The sequence below is a fragment of the Podarcis bocagei genome, assembly GCF_964188305.1.
Source record: "Podarcis bocagei genome assembly, chromosome: 4".
Classification (NCBI taxonomy): Eukaryota; Metazoa; Chordata; class Lepidosauria; order Squamata; family Lacertidae; genus Podarcis; species Podarcis bocagei.
In genome coordinates, this window is record NC_138128.1 from 73,754,950 (window position 1) to 73,769,916 (window position 14,967).

Genomic DNA, 14,967 nt, shown 5'->3' on the forward strand with positions numbered 1-14,967 from the left:
TTGTTAAGACTGTGGCAGGGAGGGAAAAAGTTAAAATTCCACTCCGCTTCCCCAATCGCCCCTAGCACACCCCCACAAACACATGGGTAAGCTTTCAGAGGCTGCTCTGGCTTACCAATGTATTATTATTATTATTACTATTATTATTATTTTCCTCACAAAAGTGACCTACAAAAACAGTATAAACACTAAAATCAGTTATAACAAACGCAACCAATAGGGTTGCCATACATCTCGAATTTCCCAGACATAGCCAGAATACTGCAGTTGGAAGCAGTGTCTGGCCAGAAATCACAAATGTCCAGGAAAATCCAGATATATGGCAACCCATGTTGGCAGTGTCATTTTTTTCTTTAAAATAGCTGAAAAACTCAACACCTTTGGCCCAGAAAAGCTCAACTCTTATGTCCAGATTTTCACTTTTTGAAATATGGCAACCCTAATCCCCAAACACACCTGAACAGATTTAAAAAAACAGGTTTTTCTTACAGATCTCACCTCATTAAAACAGGCCACAAATACCTGGTAGTTGTTGTTCAAACTAAGATCTAAAAGCCCAGGGAATGCCATTTACATGCAAGTCATTAATGCAACTCATGCTACATCCAGTATGGCCCTCTGAGCATGCCTCAAAATCCTGTGCATGATTGCAAAACTCCTTGGAGTGCATCCTACAGTCTGCACAAAAGGGTTGTCTATCCCAGAAGCAGTGTGACATCCCTGACTTATGCCCTGCTTCTGGCATGGAAGATAGCTCCTTGAACTGGTGGGCAATTCCCTAGTCTTCCTGTAAGATGGGACTGAGTCTCACCTATAGGCCAAGCCAAAATCCTCTATGAAGTAGGAGCCAGCTACAGTTTAACCCATGGGCAGGCAAACTAAGGCCCGGGGGGGGGGCAGATCCAGCCCAATCACCTTCTCAATTCAGCCCGCGGACGGTCTGGGAATCAGAGTGTTTTTACTTGAGTAGAATGTGTCATTTTATTTAAAATGCATCTCTGGGTTATTTGTGGGGCATAGGAATTCATTCATTTTTTCTCCTTCAAAATATAGTCTGGCCCCCCACAAGGTCTGAGGGACAGTGGACTGGCCCCCTGCTGAAAACATTTGCTGACCCCTGGTTTAACCCCTTTCCAAAATGCAATTGTCTTCCCCTGTGGTAGACGTGAAATTCCAGTTCACAGATAGGCTGGTGTGTAGCTTATAGCCAAACTAGGCCTAATGGTGGCAGCCATGTTTGGTGCTCACACATCTGCCCTGATTTGTATACAAAACAGGATTTGTGTGTACATCTTTTTTTCACATCAGAAGCAGGGCAAAGGCTAAGAGCTTTTTTCCTTCCCTATTTTAGCTCCCCTGCAGCCCATCACTTCAGGCATTTTTCTCCCAGCCTGCTACAAAAAAAAAACAAAAAACAGAAATGGCTGAGCTGGGCTGGACAAAATGAGCCAAAAGCAATGATCTGTAAGGATGGAGGGGGAGGAATGTGTTGGGTAGGGCAGCAGATTACTCACTGCCCTTTTAAAAGCTAAAATTACAGACTCAGCTCATCCCTTCTATGTTTTGCATCCACTCCTTCCTCCATGAGAAATAAACATCATTATTTTGCTTCTTAGAGAAAGCTCTATTGATAACCTGCAGTCACACAGTCAGTCTATTCTGCCTTTTCCCTCAACTACTGTGTGCTGCTGAGGACAAATGTCTTAAAACACAAACCCAGTACGTGAACAGAAAACAAGGCAGTGGATGGATGACTGAGGGAGATGTCATTAAACAAACAACAATTAAGCAAAACAATTTAATTATCAAGGCTTCGTGGGAAGGACGCAGAAGAGAGCCTGGGGTTTTTCTATGTTTTTCCTACCACAGCACCTTTCATGGGAGCCAAGGCTTCTCTGTAGTGGCACCCAAGCTATGGAACAGTATCCCTTTGGTTCTGTGAGCTGCCCAGAGGACCTATGTTGATGGATGCCATATAAAAACTCAGTCAAATCAATAAAATAATGTGCCAATGTAAACAGGCTTCCTTCAAGCCACTTGTCCTCTCACTGTAAAAATGGGTGAATAGATGGCGCAAGTGAGGCCTACGCACATTGCAAGCCCTTTGAAGGTTACACATTTGGCAGTGGAGATGGGTCCAAGCCTGAAGGACTCTCAAAAAACAAATTCTCCCACTCAGAGAATTCTGGGCCCTGTGGTTTATTACAGGTTGCTGGGAATTGTAATCCTGTGATGAGTAAACTACACCGCCCAGAATGTTTTGAGGGAAAGAATGTGCTTTGAAGATAACATGTGTACACAGCCAATGCTAGAAGCAAGCTCTGTGAATCAAAATGGCATCCAGCTCACTCTAGCTGAAGTTGTCAGGGTGTCTCATGGTCTCTGGAGAGAAATCGTTCCTGTCTTTCATGTGTGTGGCTGTTGGAGCAAAGGGAGACAACTCCATCCAAGCTGAATTCCTTACCAGAAACTCAGTTTGGGGCTCATCCTGAGGATAGAGGAGAAGGGGCACGTTAGCTATAAAGGGAGCCAACATTTCGGGGAAATCCGTCATATCAGGCATTCCATTAGAACTGAATGGCTTCTGGAACTTCAGGGCTCCTTCCAAGGGTACCAGATGACTGCATAGCCTGAAGGCACCACATACTATTTCAGGCCTATCCTAGAAAGAGCAACAGAGAGAGACAGAACATTGTCAGCCCTTAAAGTGGAGGAAAAGAAATAAAAACACTTGAAAACACTCATTTCTGTGTGTCTGTTCCCTTAGGTCTGCCTTGCAGAATTACAAATGTACAGAGTCACTCATAGGAAAGTTTGTACTTGTTAGCTTCTTATTTATTTAATACAGGGCCTTTTTTGTGACAGCACTCACAGATATGACATACCAACACTTTTTTCTGCCTATGGCAGCCATTTTGGCTTTGGCACCCACAGCACTTTTATCAATATATGTTTGGCTGTATAATTATAATTATTATGTGGTTTTTATATTGTGACTTTGTTATGAACCACTCAGAGATCTGCGGGCATAGGGTAGCATACAATTTTTAATAGTAATAGTAATAATGTATTGGCACCTATTTTTTTTACCCCCAAAATGCACTGGTTTAATATAATACAGGGTCCCCCACTTTGTTAGGGCTACAACGAGAGGCTGTTTATTGATGACCCAGCTAACACGCAACAACTTAGGAAAACAAACTTGTTGATAAACAATCTTTAATTAGGAGCAAGCAGTGAGGTGGCCTAGTTTGCTGGTGATACCAAATTGTTCAGGCTTATTAAAGCAAAAGGATTACAAAAGGACCTCTGCAAACTGAGTGAACAGGCAGTAAAATGGCAAATGCAGTTCAATGTAAATATGTGTAAAATGATGCACTTTGGAGCAAAACTATCTGAATTTCACATATACACTCAGGGGTCTGAACTGGCAATGGCAGACCAGCAACAAGAACTTGGGGTCAATAATAGATAGCTCAATGAATCTGTTGACCCATGAAAAAGGCAAATTCCACGCTGGGGTTCATTAGGAAAGGAATTGAAAGTAAATCTGCTGAGATTGTAAACTTTTGTTCTTATGAAACTAACCATAAAAACAAGCTAAAGGGTGGAGTCTTGGCTCCAACCCATAATAATTGGAGACAATATTGAACTCTATAATAACTTCCTATTATATTGAGTGGGTGGTGGAAAATATTTACAATTCAACAAGTCTTAGTTTTTAATTAAGAATTCTTTCTGCTTAAAATGGTTGACTCGCAGAAGAAGATGAAGAAAAGAAATAAAAACATGAGTCTGGTATAAAAGTATTTTCAGAACCAGTGTAAAAAAACCACACTATGTTTTGAGTTAAACAAGAATGAAACTAAAAAGCTGGCCTGTGAAAACTAATATAAATAAAACCAACATTATTCATAGCATAGATGCATCCTCAGAGAGGATCCCACACAGTGTAACTGGCTTGGATCTGGTCCGTGTAAGTCATGGTTGAAAGTGTCAGTACCAACAATATCTCAGTCTATTTACCTGCACTTGTTTTCCAAGTTGTACCAGAATGATAACTCCTGTGTCCACCATCTTCTTGCATTGGATTGACCAGTCCTGGAAAGGGAGATACTGGCAACCTTTCTCCAAAAATTGACTGATTCTTTCCTGAGGAAAATAAATAGAAGAAAGAAAGAAAGAGGAGCATTATGAGATGGTTTTATACCAACTTGCAATATTTTCTGGAAGGGCTGCAGAAATTTATGGAAAGGGGTGGGGAGTCACACTTTGAATGAAGTCTCCACAAGTCCTGTAGCACAGAGAGGGTACCATCTCAGTCGAGAGCATTTTAGAATATAAGAAGAGCCTACTGAACAAGGCCAATGGCCCACATTATCCAGCATCCTGTTCTCACAGAGGCTACGCAGATGCCTGTGGGAAAATCCACAAGCAGGACCAGAGCACAACAATGCAATTTATTTCCAGAAAATGGTATGCAGAATCATTATTGCCTCTGACTGCAAAAGCAGAACAGAGCTATCGTGGCTAGTTTGACTTTCAGAATTAAAAAAGTATGTTTGACTTTCAGATTTCAAAGGGCATTTCAGGGTAATTCAAAAGGCAAGCCATTCCTCGCTTAATGCTATTCCCCCACGTGAACTATTGCAATGCTCTTTGTGTGGGGCTGCCTGTGAAAACAGTTCAGAAACTTCAATTAGTGCAGAATGCGGCCGCCCAGTTGTTGACAGGTTTGAGAGCAACAGATAATAAGACGCAAATTTTGTTTCAGCTATGTGGCCTGCCTGTATGTTTCTGAGCTTAATTCAAAATGCTGGTTTGGGCTGATAAAGCTCTTCAAGGCTCAGGGCTCTAATATCTTTCCAGAATGCTGCTTCTGGTATGAACCTACCTGGACCCTTAGATATTTGTCTAAGGCCCTTCTTCAAGTTCCCACCTCTGAGGAAAGCTTGGAGGGTGGTGACAAGAGAAGGGTCTTTTCAGTGGTGGCCCCCATTCTATGGAATGCACTCCCCTGAGAGAGACACATGTCAACCCTTGTTGACACATCTTTGGTGGCAGATGCAGACTTACTTTTCTACCTTGGATTTCAATAGACTGAGGTGATATTGTTTTGTTATTAGCTGCCAATGCTTCCTGTGATCATACCGTATTTTTCGCCCTATAGGACGCACTTTTTCCCCTCCAAAAATGAAGGGGAAATGTGTGTGCGTCCTATGGGGCGAATGCAGGCTTTCACTGAAGCCTGGAGAGCGAGAGGGGTTGGTGCGCACCGATCCCTCTCGCTCTCCAGGCTTCAGGAGAGCCCCAGCGCCAGCCCCACAATCCCGAAGTGGTTTGGAGGCTGACGGCGGGGAGAAGAGCGCTTCTCCCCGCTGCCTGCCCCACCACTCCGGGGACAGCAGGGAGACGCAGCGCCGGACTTGATCTGAAGGTGGGAGACGGGGAGAAGAGCGCTTCTCCCCGCTGCCTGCCCCACAAGCGCCTGGGGGGGAAATAATTTTTTTTTCCTTTATTTCCCCCCCAAAAAACTTGATGCGTCCTATGAGCCGGTGCGTCCTATGGGGCGAAAAATACGGTATGTGGGTTGCTTTTGTTTTGTTTTTATGGTGTAATATATATATATATTTGTTTTTAACAATGCTGTAAACTGCTTGGAGAGCTCTGGGTAACAAGCAACTAACAATTAATAGTAACAAAAACAAGAAGAATATAATAATGATACGTTATGACATTATGGGCTCATACAGTCAAACAGAAATTGCAACACATCTAAAATACTTTCAGTTTATGCCTAGGGTTGCCATCTTCTGAGCCATCCCCCACCACCAGGGTTTATTATTGGAAGGCAATGATAGACAATAATGTGTCTGTCCACACCTACTGATTTTCGAGAATTAGTCAAAGGCATAACAGAACAGGCTATTTGTGGCAGAGCGGGGGGGGGGGAGAGATAATTTTGTGTTCTCAGTTGTTCACCAAATGAAGGATGGAAATCCTAGAATCCTCTCCGGAAAACTTACATCCGTGGAATTGTCTTGCATGATCTTCGCCATCATTACTGTAACGAGCTTGCACATACCACACTTGAGACTTTTCTGAGAAAGAGAAGAAAGAAATAGTAAAAAAATTAATTTATTATTATTATTATTATTATTATTATTATTATTATTATTAAGTATCCCAATTCCATTGGCAGAATCCAGCTCAAGAACACCAACTAGTGCAGCATGAGGGTTCCCCCTGTCCTGCCCCGAATCGGCTCTAGGGGGTCAGGAGAACCCCAGAGTTGCCCACAGTGGGGAGGGATTGTCCCACGGAAACCATCAGAAGAGCACAACACTGAATTTGAATTCCTTGCCATAGATTTGAAGGAGATGTAATCTATGAGACTAGATTAGTCCTTGCATATCTACAATTCCCAGCACCCTGAACCAACTATAAAAAGGTAAAGGTACCCCTGACCATTAGGTCCAGTGGCGGACGAGTCAGGGTTGCGCGCTCATCTCACTCTATAGGCCGAGGGAGCTGGTGTTCATCCGCAGACAGTTTTTCCGGGTCATGTGGCCAGCATGACTAAGCCACTTCTGGCGAACCAGAGCAGTGCACAGAAACGCCATTTACCTTCCCGTCGGAGCGGTACCTATTTATCTACTTGCACTTTGACGTGCTTTCGAACTGCTAGGTGGGCAGGAGCTGGGACTGAGCAACGGAAGCTCACCCTGTCGCGGGGATTCGACCCGCTGACCTTCCGATCAGCAAGCCCTAGGCTCAGTGGTTTAGACCACAACGCCACCCCCCTCCCCGAACCAACTATAATTCCCAGGATTCAGGTGTTTGTGTGTTTTGCATGTATGGTGTGTACACAACTAGGTCAGTTGCACTTCATTCCCACTGAAATCAGCGGGACTTCAATTTGAGATGACCTCTTTCTATATGGCTGGTTCAGGATCTAAATCAAGGCAGACCATTGCTTTACCTTGCCCAGCCTGCTCTGTCTGACAGCAGCTATGTGGCCACCGACCCAAAGGTGCATGCAAGGGAATGTACCCAGATACTTATACAGGCAACACATGCACTTTCCCCCTGAGCTGTATGGTGCAGATAAATAAGGGTTTGAGGCATAGGTGCTAAGTCCCTGGGGCCCTGGGTACCCAAGCACCCACAAAAGTCCCCATGAAGAGGCTGGGCACCCACAAATTTCAGTGCCAGGGCCCTGCACACTTCATGGCACCTACGGCCCCGGACACCCACAGTCGCAGGGCCAAGCTGGCACTCCGAGGACAGAACCACACTTTAAAGTGTGGCCCTAGTTGAAGCCCCACCAAACACTTCTCCAGTCTGCACTTGTACAACTTGCCCCTGTCCTGACCCAAAGGCATTGCACATTTGTCTGTGCCCTACATTATGCAGGCAAAAAGGGCAGGGTAGAAATATACAATCCATGACACAGGTAATTGGGTCAGTTGGCATGTATGTTCAGAGCAGGGTGGTTGCTGTTTATGGCGGTGGAAATGTCTTTAATGTAACATGCGGTTCTGGCCTCAGTTCTCCAGGTGAAAGAAAGGAAGTGGAGCAAGGCCAGCTGACTGAGCAATTGGTGCCGTCTAGAAATCCTCCGTTAAACTGGCATTTCCATATCAACTCAAAAAAGAAAGTTAAGGGGGAAACCTAATATGGTTTTCATAGCCGTTTCGGTTTTGTTTTGTTTTTAGACACTGTGTTTAAGGGGCTAGCTGGTTGGTATTCTGCAATTGCAATGCAATGCAGCATCTGGAACCCTAAGAATGTCATCTTTCATTTAGAAGAGAAGCACGTTTGTAGCCCATAATACAGGAACGTGTGTTGGAGCTGGGCTGGAGGCCACAGGAATGGAAGCAAGTGGATTTGAACGTGTCTGAGGACAGAAGCCTGCAGAAAAGCTTATTCATCTAAAACAACTTTTGTCGCCACTGTCGTGCTTTCTTTGTGGTCAGGGGGCAACCTCATTACTCAGTGGCAGGTAAAACGTTCTCTGTGCTTGTTCAGAGCACTTCATTTTTGTTATTTGTTCACACTGCATGTTTCTTGGATGAATCCTGTGATCCCCTGTTCAGATTAACCCTTGCATTGAAGCACATGAATGTTGGAGGTGGGCAGGGAGTGCATACTCTGCCATCACATGGACTCACCACAGGGGTGTTGATCGCCAAAGTCCCATGACAGTGGTCCAAAGTCCCGCACTTCAGTGCCGTGGGGAAGTCCCGACACCATGTTTCCGGACCCTCTGCACATACTTTCTCCCAAGACAGGGGGCCTGCAGCAGCTGCCCAAAAGAAGAACAGAAAGGTTAGCTTCCAGCTACACAGCGAAAAAAGCTCTTTGACAGATTCTACCTTCTATTTAAGCCATCTCGATTTGATTTTGAAAGATAAGTAAGCTGAGTTGAGGACCTGCCCACTAGCTCGGCCACTCGGAGGAAACAGCCTTGGAGAAATACTGCTACCACAAATGCCCATCTGTAAAATGGGAACAACAGTGATATGTGGCATCAAGCATGATAAAGTCTGAAAGCTTATCTATATAACCTTATTATCGTTAAACCACACACACAAATAATATATTTTGGATTTTTCACTGTTTTGGCCCTATGTCCACAAGCTTATTTGCAAGCTTTCATCTCAGCTTGTGCATTGGAAATACTGTATTTCCTTTTCATAGAAAATCATGCTTTTCTAATCACTGCTGGAACAAGGCCAGTTTAACAAAAATGGACAGTCCTGCCGTTGAAGCCATCGTATCTTCTACATGCCAGGAATAATATTTCATGCATAATTGTAGCACATGAAAACCATGTTGTGTCAGCAGCCTGCTGGGTCAGGCCTAGCCCAGCACATGTTCTCACAGTGTCCAGCCAGACGCCTATGGGAAGGCTACCAGAGAGCACAAAAGGCCTCTGTCCTCCTTCAGTTTCCAGAAAACAGTATTCAGAAGCACTGCTGCCTCCAAGTGTGGAGACAGAAAACAGCCAACAAGGCTAGCAGCCGTTGATAGCCTTGTCTTCTAATGAATGTCGTATCCTCCTCATAGCTGACAACAGTCACACCAGAATGAGGATTGTTCACACTGTGGTAAATGTGGCCATCTTGTTGCAATCACTTCAAATCACTTGGGATGTGTCTGTGCATAGCTATAGCCTTATTATGATACAACATTTACTACAGCCTGACCCAATGATCAGTGCTCAATTTGCAGGATGGGAATCGTAGTCTGACAAAATGTGGGGAGCACCACGTTGCCTACGCCAGTTCTAAATGCAGTATAGCCAAGTTGGTGATCACAAAAGAGAGGGGAACCAGGACTATTCTGCCCACCCCAAGTAATTCGACCTCAGCCAGCCCTGGGGAACTGAAACTGGACCAACACAGAGTGTGTACTTTGAACAGAAACTCTGGTGAGCCCAGATGTCTACATCTCTATTTATATAGTATTTGCATTACATTGCAGAACCGAAAGCAGAAATATTCTAGCTATCGCTGCAACAGAGGTTTGCTCTGCAGACATTAGCAAGTGATAATGCATATTTTTCAGAACACCTGCTCCCATACCAGCCGTCTTGGACCCTCAGGGTGGGCCGGGGAGGAGAGCTCTTTGGCCCACTGAACACAGGAGAAGCCCCCCTCCCTTGTTGTGGAGCCCCTGGAGACACAGATGGCAGAAAAGATGGGCTTCTATTAGCCACCAAAAATGCCTTCCCCCTTGAGAGGAATTAGTTCACACTCGCCAATGTTTTTAAGGTTCCCCTGCCCCCTGCATTTTGACTGCATTTTGTTAACCATTAGTCCAGGTATTTCACTGTATTGTTCTTCTAGGTTGAACATAATTTCCGGTGTTGGAAACTGCCCTGAGATCACTGTGAGCAATGAAGTGCAGTATGGAGATTTTGCAAATATAAAGGAACTAATGTTTAGTTCCGTGATTGTGAAAGCTTCAACCGCCACCGATTTCTGCAAATCAGGCCAGGGTTAAAGGCACAGAAGCAGGCCTTTGTGGTTAGTTGGCAACCAGGTTTAGGAAACATAATTCACAAACTGCTGCAACGTCTCAGCTACATCTAGGAAATGATCGCCATGGTAGGCCATTACTGTTAGCATCTTAGTAGGGCATGAAACTGTCGTGTAGGTTTTGTCCTTGTTGTTGTTGTCTTTAAATAAGCACCCTGCCAAACTTTTTATCAGCCTAGTTCTTTTCTACTGTGATCTAAAGTTCTGAGATGTTGTAACAGTCAGTATTTCACCAAAAGCTTTTGTGTTTTACCATGTGCAGAATATTCCCTTAACTCAGCCTTCCCTAACCCCGTGGTGTCCTCCAGCTGTTTTGATCTACATTTCCCATGAGTTGGGGATTGCCTGGGACTGATGGAAGTAGGAGATCAGAATGGTTGGAGGGAAGCAAATTGGCAAAGGCTCAGGCTGCCTTAAGATCTTAAAATTTAAAATCTTGTTGAAGTTCTTCCTTTGACACCTCAAATGAGTTTTCCTTCCTACTATTCCTGCTCATATCAAACCCCACAATTACCACCATAGTCACATTATTCTGTTTGGTGTTGGGAGGAATGGGAATCACTGTTTGCTATTTATTAGCTTCTGTGTGCTGCTTTGTACAATGAATGAGGCCGAGACTTTTAACCCAGTAATTTCACATCTTCAAAGAGGTTCATGGGATTACTTCTCCTTATGCTGTGGGTATGCTTTAGATGTAGGGTGGATAGCTTTTCAGGCGGCTCTTACAGCTGAGCCTTTAATAGCAACTTGGATGTGCTTGCGTTGGCTTGGTATTATTCTTCCCCATTTAGATGACCAACAGATGCACATAGAGAAGATCTGTTTGCATTGCCCTGATGACCAGATCAGCACATTGCACAGATCTGATGTGCTGTTCATGCAGCAGTTCTGTACAGAAAATCAGTTGAGCATCTAGAAGTCAACGGCAAGGACAGACAAGGTCGTAACCCCAGCTTCCCCACTGTCAGCACCACCACTCTAAACATTGATAATCTAGAGACTTCCGGGGTGGCGCCTCCGGTGATGGCGGACTCCCTCTGAACTGGAGGGACAAGCTCCGCACGAAACGGGTCTTTTCCGCTGCGGCGTAGCGGGGACCCTTCTGAAAATCACAGGCGGATGAAGCCTGTGACCGTGGGACTCGGCGGGCACCTTTAGTGCCCCCCCAACCCACTAAGGAACCCAGAAACAGGCTCCGAAGTGAAGAGGGGGAAGTGGCGCGGTGCTGTGAGTCGATTGCTTTTTCTGCGGAGCGAAGCCGCACAGCCGTTGGGAAAATGTTGAGATGAAATTACTTGGCTCTTGTAAAAATATCTAAAGAATTTGGCAAAAAGGTAATGGTTATGAGAAGTTGGCAAAAAAGATTTAAGTTTTAAGCTCTAAGGTTGTTTTTATAAGACAAGATGATAATAGAGTAAGGTAACGTAATGATAAAATATTATGAATTATGGAAAGGATTTGCTGTGACAATTATTAATTAGGATACAAGAGATGGGAGGAGGAGGAGGTCATGGAAAGAAGGTAACGGAAATGGGAGAATTTGAAAGTGATGGCTTTATTTTCTCTTTTTCCTTTTGTGTTTCTGTCTTTTTTCTCTTTTTTGTAATGTTATCTTTTTTCTGTGTAATTTTAATTTTTTGTGTGTTTCAATAAATATTATTTTTTTAAAAATAAACATTGATAATCTAAATAGGGCTACTTTTTTATCTCCATGCTACTGGTTTCTACAAATCAAGTTGTTCCTAAGTTTTTTCCTCCCTGGACAGTTGACATCTATCTATATTCTGGATGCTACATCTCACCAATTTATTTATTTTTTTAAATCTACACCTACCACTACGGTAGTAAATTCTTTAGCCACATCATAGTTTTCATCTGCCTGTGTTGATCATAGCTCAAAGATATGGCTTGTCCACATTTGGGCATGATTTAGCTGTTAATCCACATTTTCCCCACTTGAATTAAGCAGAGTAATCCACATCTGCACACATTAGAATTTTTATGTAAGGAGCGAGTTTGGTCTTTCCTGCTCATACCAGTGAGTGTATCCCTGCCTTCTAATTTGCTGATTCAATTATGCTAATTAAGTGCCAACTGAGAAGCACAGATATCTGCATACGCACACACCCCTTGTTTATATTTTTTATTTTTTTAAAAAAAAATCTCAGCTCTACAAATGTGCAAAAGCACACATTCAGGCAACTGTGAATTTTGAGCAGCTACTGGGAGACTGAAAAAGAGATGAAAGCAATTGTGAATTCTGAGAGCACACTTTTTGGGTGCTACCCAATATATTTGGTATAGAAATTTTAACATGGTTTTCTTGTTCAGTGTTCTGGTTCTTGCAAATCTGAGGGATCCGAAGGTGGAGGGGTGGTCCTGTGCTCAGGAAGACACCAGAAATAGTTACAACCACAGCTGGGAGAGGGGGAAGTTGTCAGCATGGAAAGGGAAGTAGCAGAAAGGGGTGACTGATCGACCCACCATGCAGAACAGCAAAACCAATTACTTCCTACCCTGAGTGGAGCAATTTGGAGCCTTGCTTTCCTCAATTTATCAAATTATTCCCATATCGGGTAAACCTGAATTTACAAGTGGGAGAGTGCATTGAGATGGCGTTGTTTGAGGGAAACATCATTTGGACCACGCAGATTAAATGGAAATGCAAAGAGTGGCGAACACACACAAGCCCATGGCTGTTTAGGGTGGGAATGAGGAACCTGAGGCTCACAATATATTATTGGACTCGCATTAATTCCAGTCAGCACTGCTATATGGGTCAGGGATGATGGGATGTCCTCCTTGCATTTGTCCAGCTGCAAAAGAGGGGTGTGGAGAAACCTGCTCAGAGTTCTTCTTTACACATTCTTTACAGTGAGTCAGTAGCCCATTCACACTTTCTTTCTGCCACCCGGCTTCCGGAAATTTAATCTGCTTTATTTCCCCCCCTCCGCCCCTTTTTAATGTTAATCTGTCTTGGATCTCCAATTACGTTAAGGAAAGCGCTCGCATGCCCATGCATGCTTCCCTCATATGCAAATGTTCCTCTCTCCCCCTTGCACACTTTTCTCATGTTCTTTGCCAGTTTGAACATGCACACTTCCCCTGGTGTTTGCACGAGTGCATCAGACGGTTTTGCTTCTGTTTCCAACACACACAACTATACTTGTGCTCTCCCATCCTATTACTGTTTGTCCTCAGATGGCACTGACAGCCTTGCATGTAAAAACCACAGCCTGGTGCTGTGCCTCCTGCGTTGTTTTGCACACTTCATCATTCACCTTCTCAAGCAGAAGAGTATGCTGTTGGCCTCTATCTGTCTTGCACTCTCTCACTTTTTCTAGTATGCAGGGTGTGCTTAGGGGTGGCCGCCCTGCTAAGGGTGCAGGCCCAAGGGGGGGGGGGGAATTGCACCTCTTCACTCTGGCTCAGACTGGCTAGGAGGGAAAGCACCAAGGGAGGGAGGGAGGGATGGAGGGAGGGAGGGAAGCCGATAGGCAGAGGAGGAGCAGAGCAGACCCCGATGACCACAGAGGAAGTCACGGGTGGAACACAAAAGGAGATCAAGAGCAAACATTTTGAGCTTCTGGTTCACGGTCTCTCCCAGCTTTGGAGGTGGCAAAACATGCCTTTCACACGCAAATCATTATGTATTTCACAACAATCTATGCATCCTTCACTTTGACTCCAGTGGGGAACAAGCCCCTATTGAAATGCCCTTGCTGTAAGATCTGGAAACACACACACACCCTCCACGCAGACTGAAGGTGTAAATATGTAAATAAACCCTATTTCTTATATCTATGACAATCTCTACCGCAGGCATAGGCAAACTTGGCCCTCCAGATGGTTTGGGACTACAACTCCCATCATCCCTAGCTAACAGGACCAGTGGTCAGGGATGATGGGAACTGTTGTCTCGAAACATCTGGAGGGCCAAGTTTGCCTATGCCTGCTCTACTGCATCTTCAATTCTCCAAAGGAGCACAGAGCCTGGGTGAGTGCCTGGAACCCCCCTGGAATCTTGCTATGGCTTGGGAGAGAGTGGGGGTGGCACCCAACTGCTGTAACAATATTAATGGCTGAAACACAGTGAAGTCGTTCTGTCCTGCTGTGTTTTAGGTTGTATTTCCATGTCTTGTCTCCACCTGATGTGTTTTACCTGTTTCGCTACCATGCGCCGGCAACCGTCCAACTCCCAGTCACGAAGCTGCCCTCTGAGCATGTGCAACAGCTGTCTTAAATGTTCACGCCTCAGCCTGACCAAGAGGCGAGTGTGACTTAACGTTTTCTAATTGGATGGAAGCTGGTTCGAGGGAAGATGCATCAAACAGCATCATTTCTAAACAAACCACAGGATAGAAATGGATCGCTGCCAATGTGTGTAAATGGGCTTGGGGGGAAAACAGCAGTGGAGCCACAGTGAACGGTAATGTGGACACACCAGAACCTACCCCCATTCTCCACTAAGCTGCACATACAAACACACGCCCTTGCCAAGACTTGATCATGCCTCAACTGTAGCTCAGGGAGAATGTGGACACAAATAGCAAGGTTAGCATCATCAGGGGTGGGGGTCTAAACTCGGGGTGAGGCTGGAGGGGGATAAGACAACAAGGGAGAAATTGGCAGAGATTAGGAGGGGTGAATGTAATTCACTGCAGGGATTGTGACATGACTGTTGTGTCGACAACAGACTGCAAGAATGGCTTTCCGGAACCTTGAACAATAATAGATGCTAGTTAGCAAATAGGCAGAGGCATGCACAACCTACGCAAAAGGGTGGCGGGGTTTTTGGTTGTTTTGCATACAAGGAAATAGTCTCAAGCATTAAAAATGCTTTTAGGGATGATAGAGTATTCAGAGGGCTGAGCGGTCCCTTTCCATCTCCTTTGCAGCACATCAGCATTAAAGACAATGA

The 14,967-nt window shown here is 44.6% G+C and overlaps 1 protein-coding gene across 2 annotated transcripts in view; it reads right to left on the reverse strand.

The window, feature by feature from the left end:
• Nucleotides 1-14,967, reverse strand: part of LOC308584713 (prosaposin-like) — a 42,311-nt gene that overhangs the window by 10,963 nt on the left and 16,381 nt on the right. For both annotated transcript variants that reach the window (XM_081189693.1, XM_081189692.1), the window contains exons 2-5: nt 8,175-8,308; nt 6,027-6,101; nt 4,027-4,152; nt 2,465-2,662 (exon numbers count right to left, since the gene is read on the reverse strand). In XM_081189693.1, coding sequence (XP_081045819.1) covers nt 2,465-2,662; nt 4,027-4,152; nt 6,027-6,101; nt 8,175-8,308 — 533 coding nt within the window. The remainder of the gene's footprint in view (nt 1-2,464; nt 2,663-4,026; nt 4,153-6,026; nt 6,102-8,174; nt 8,309-14,967) is intronic.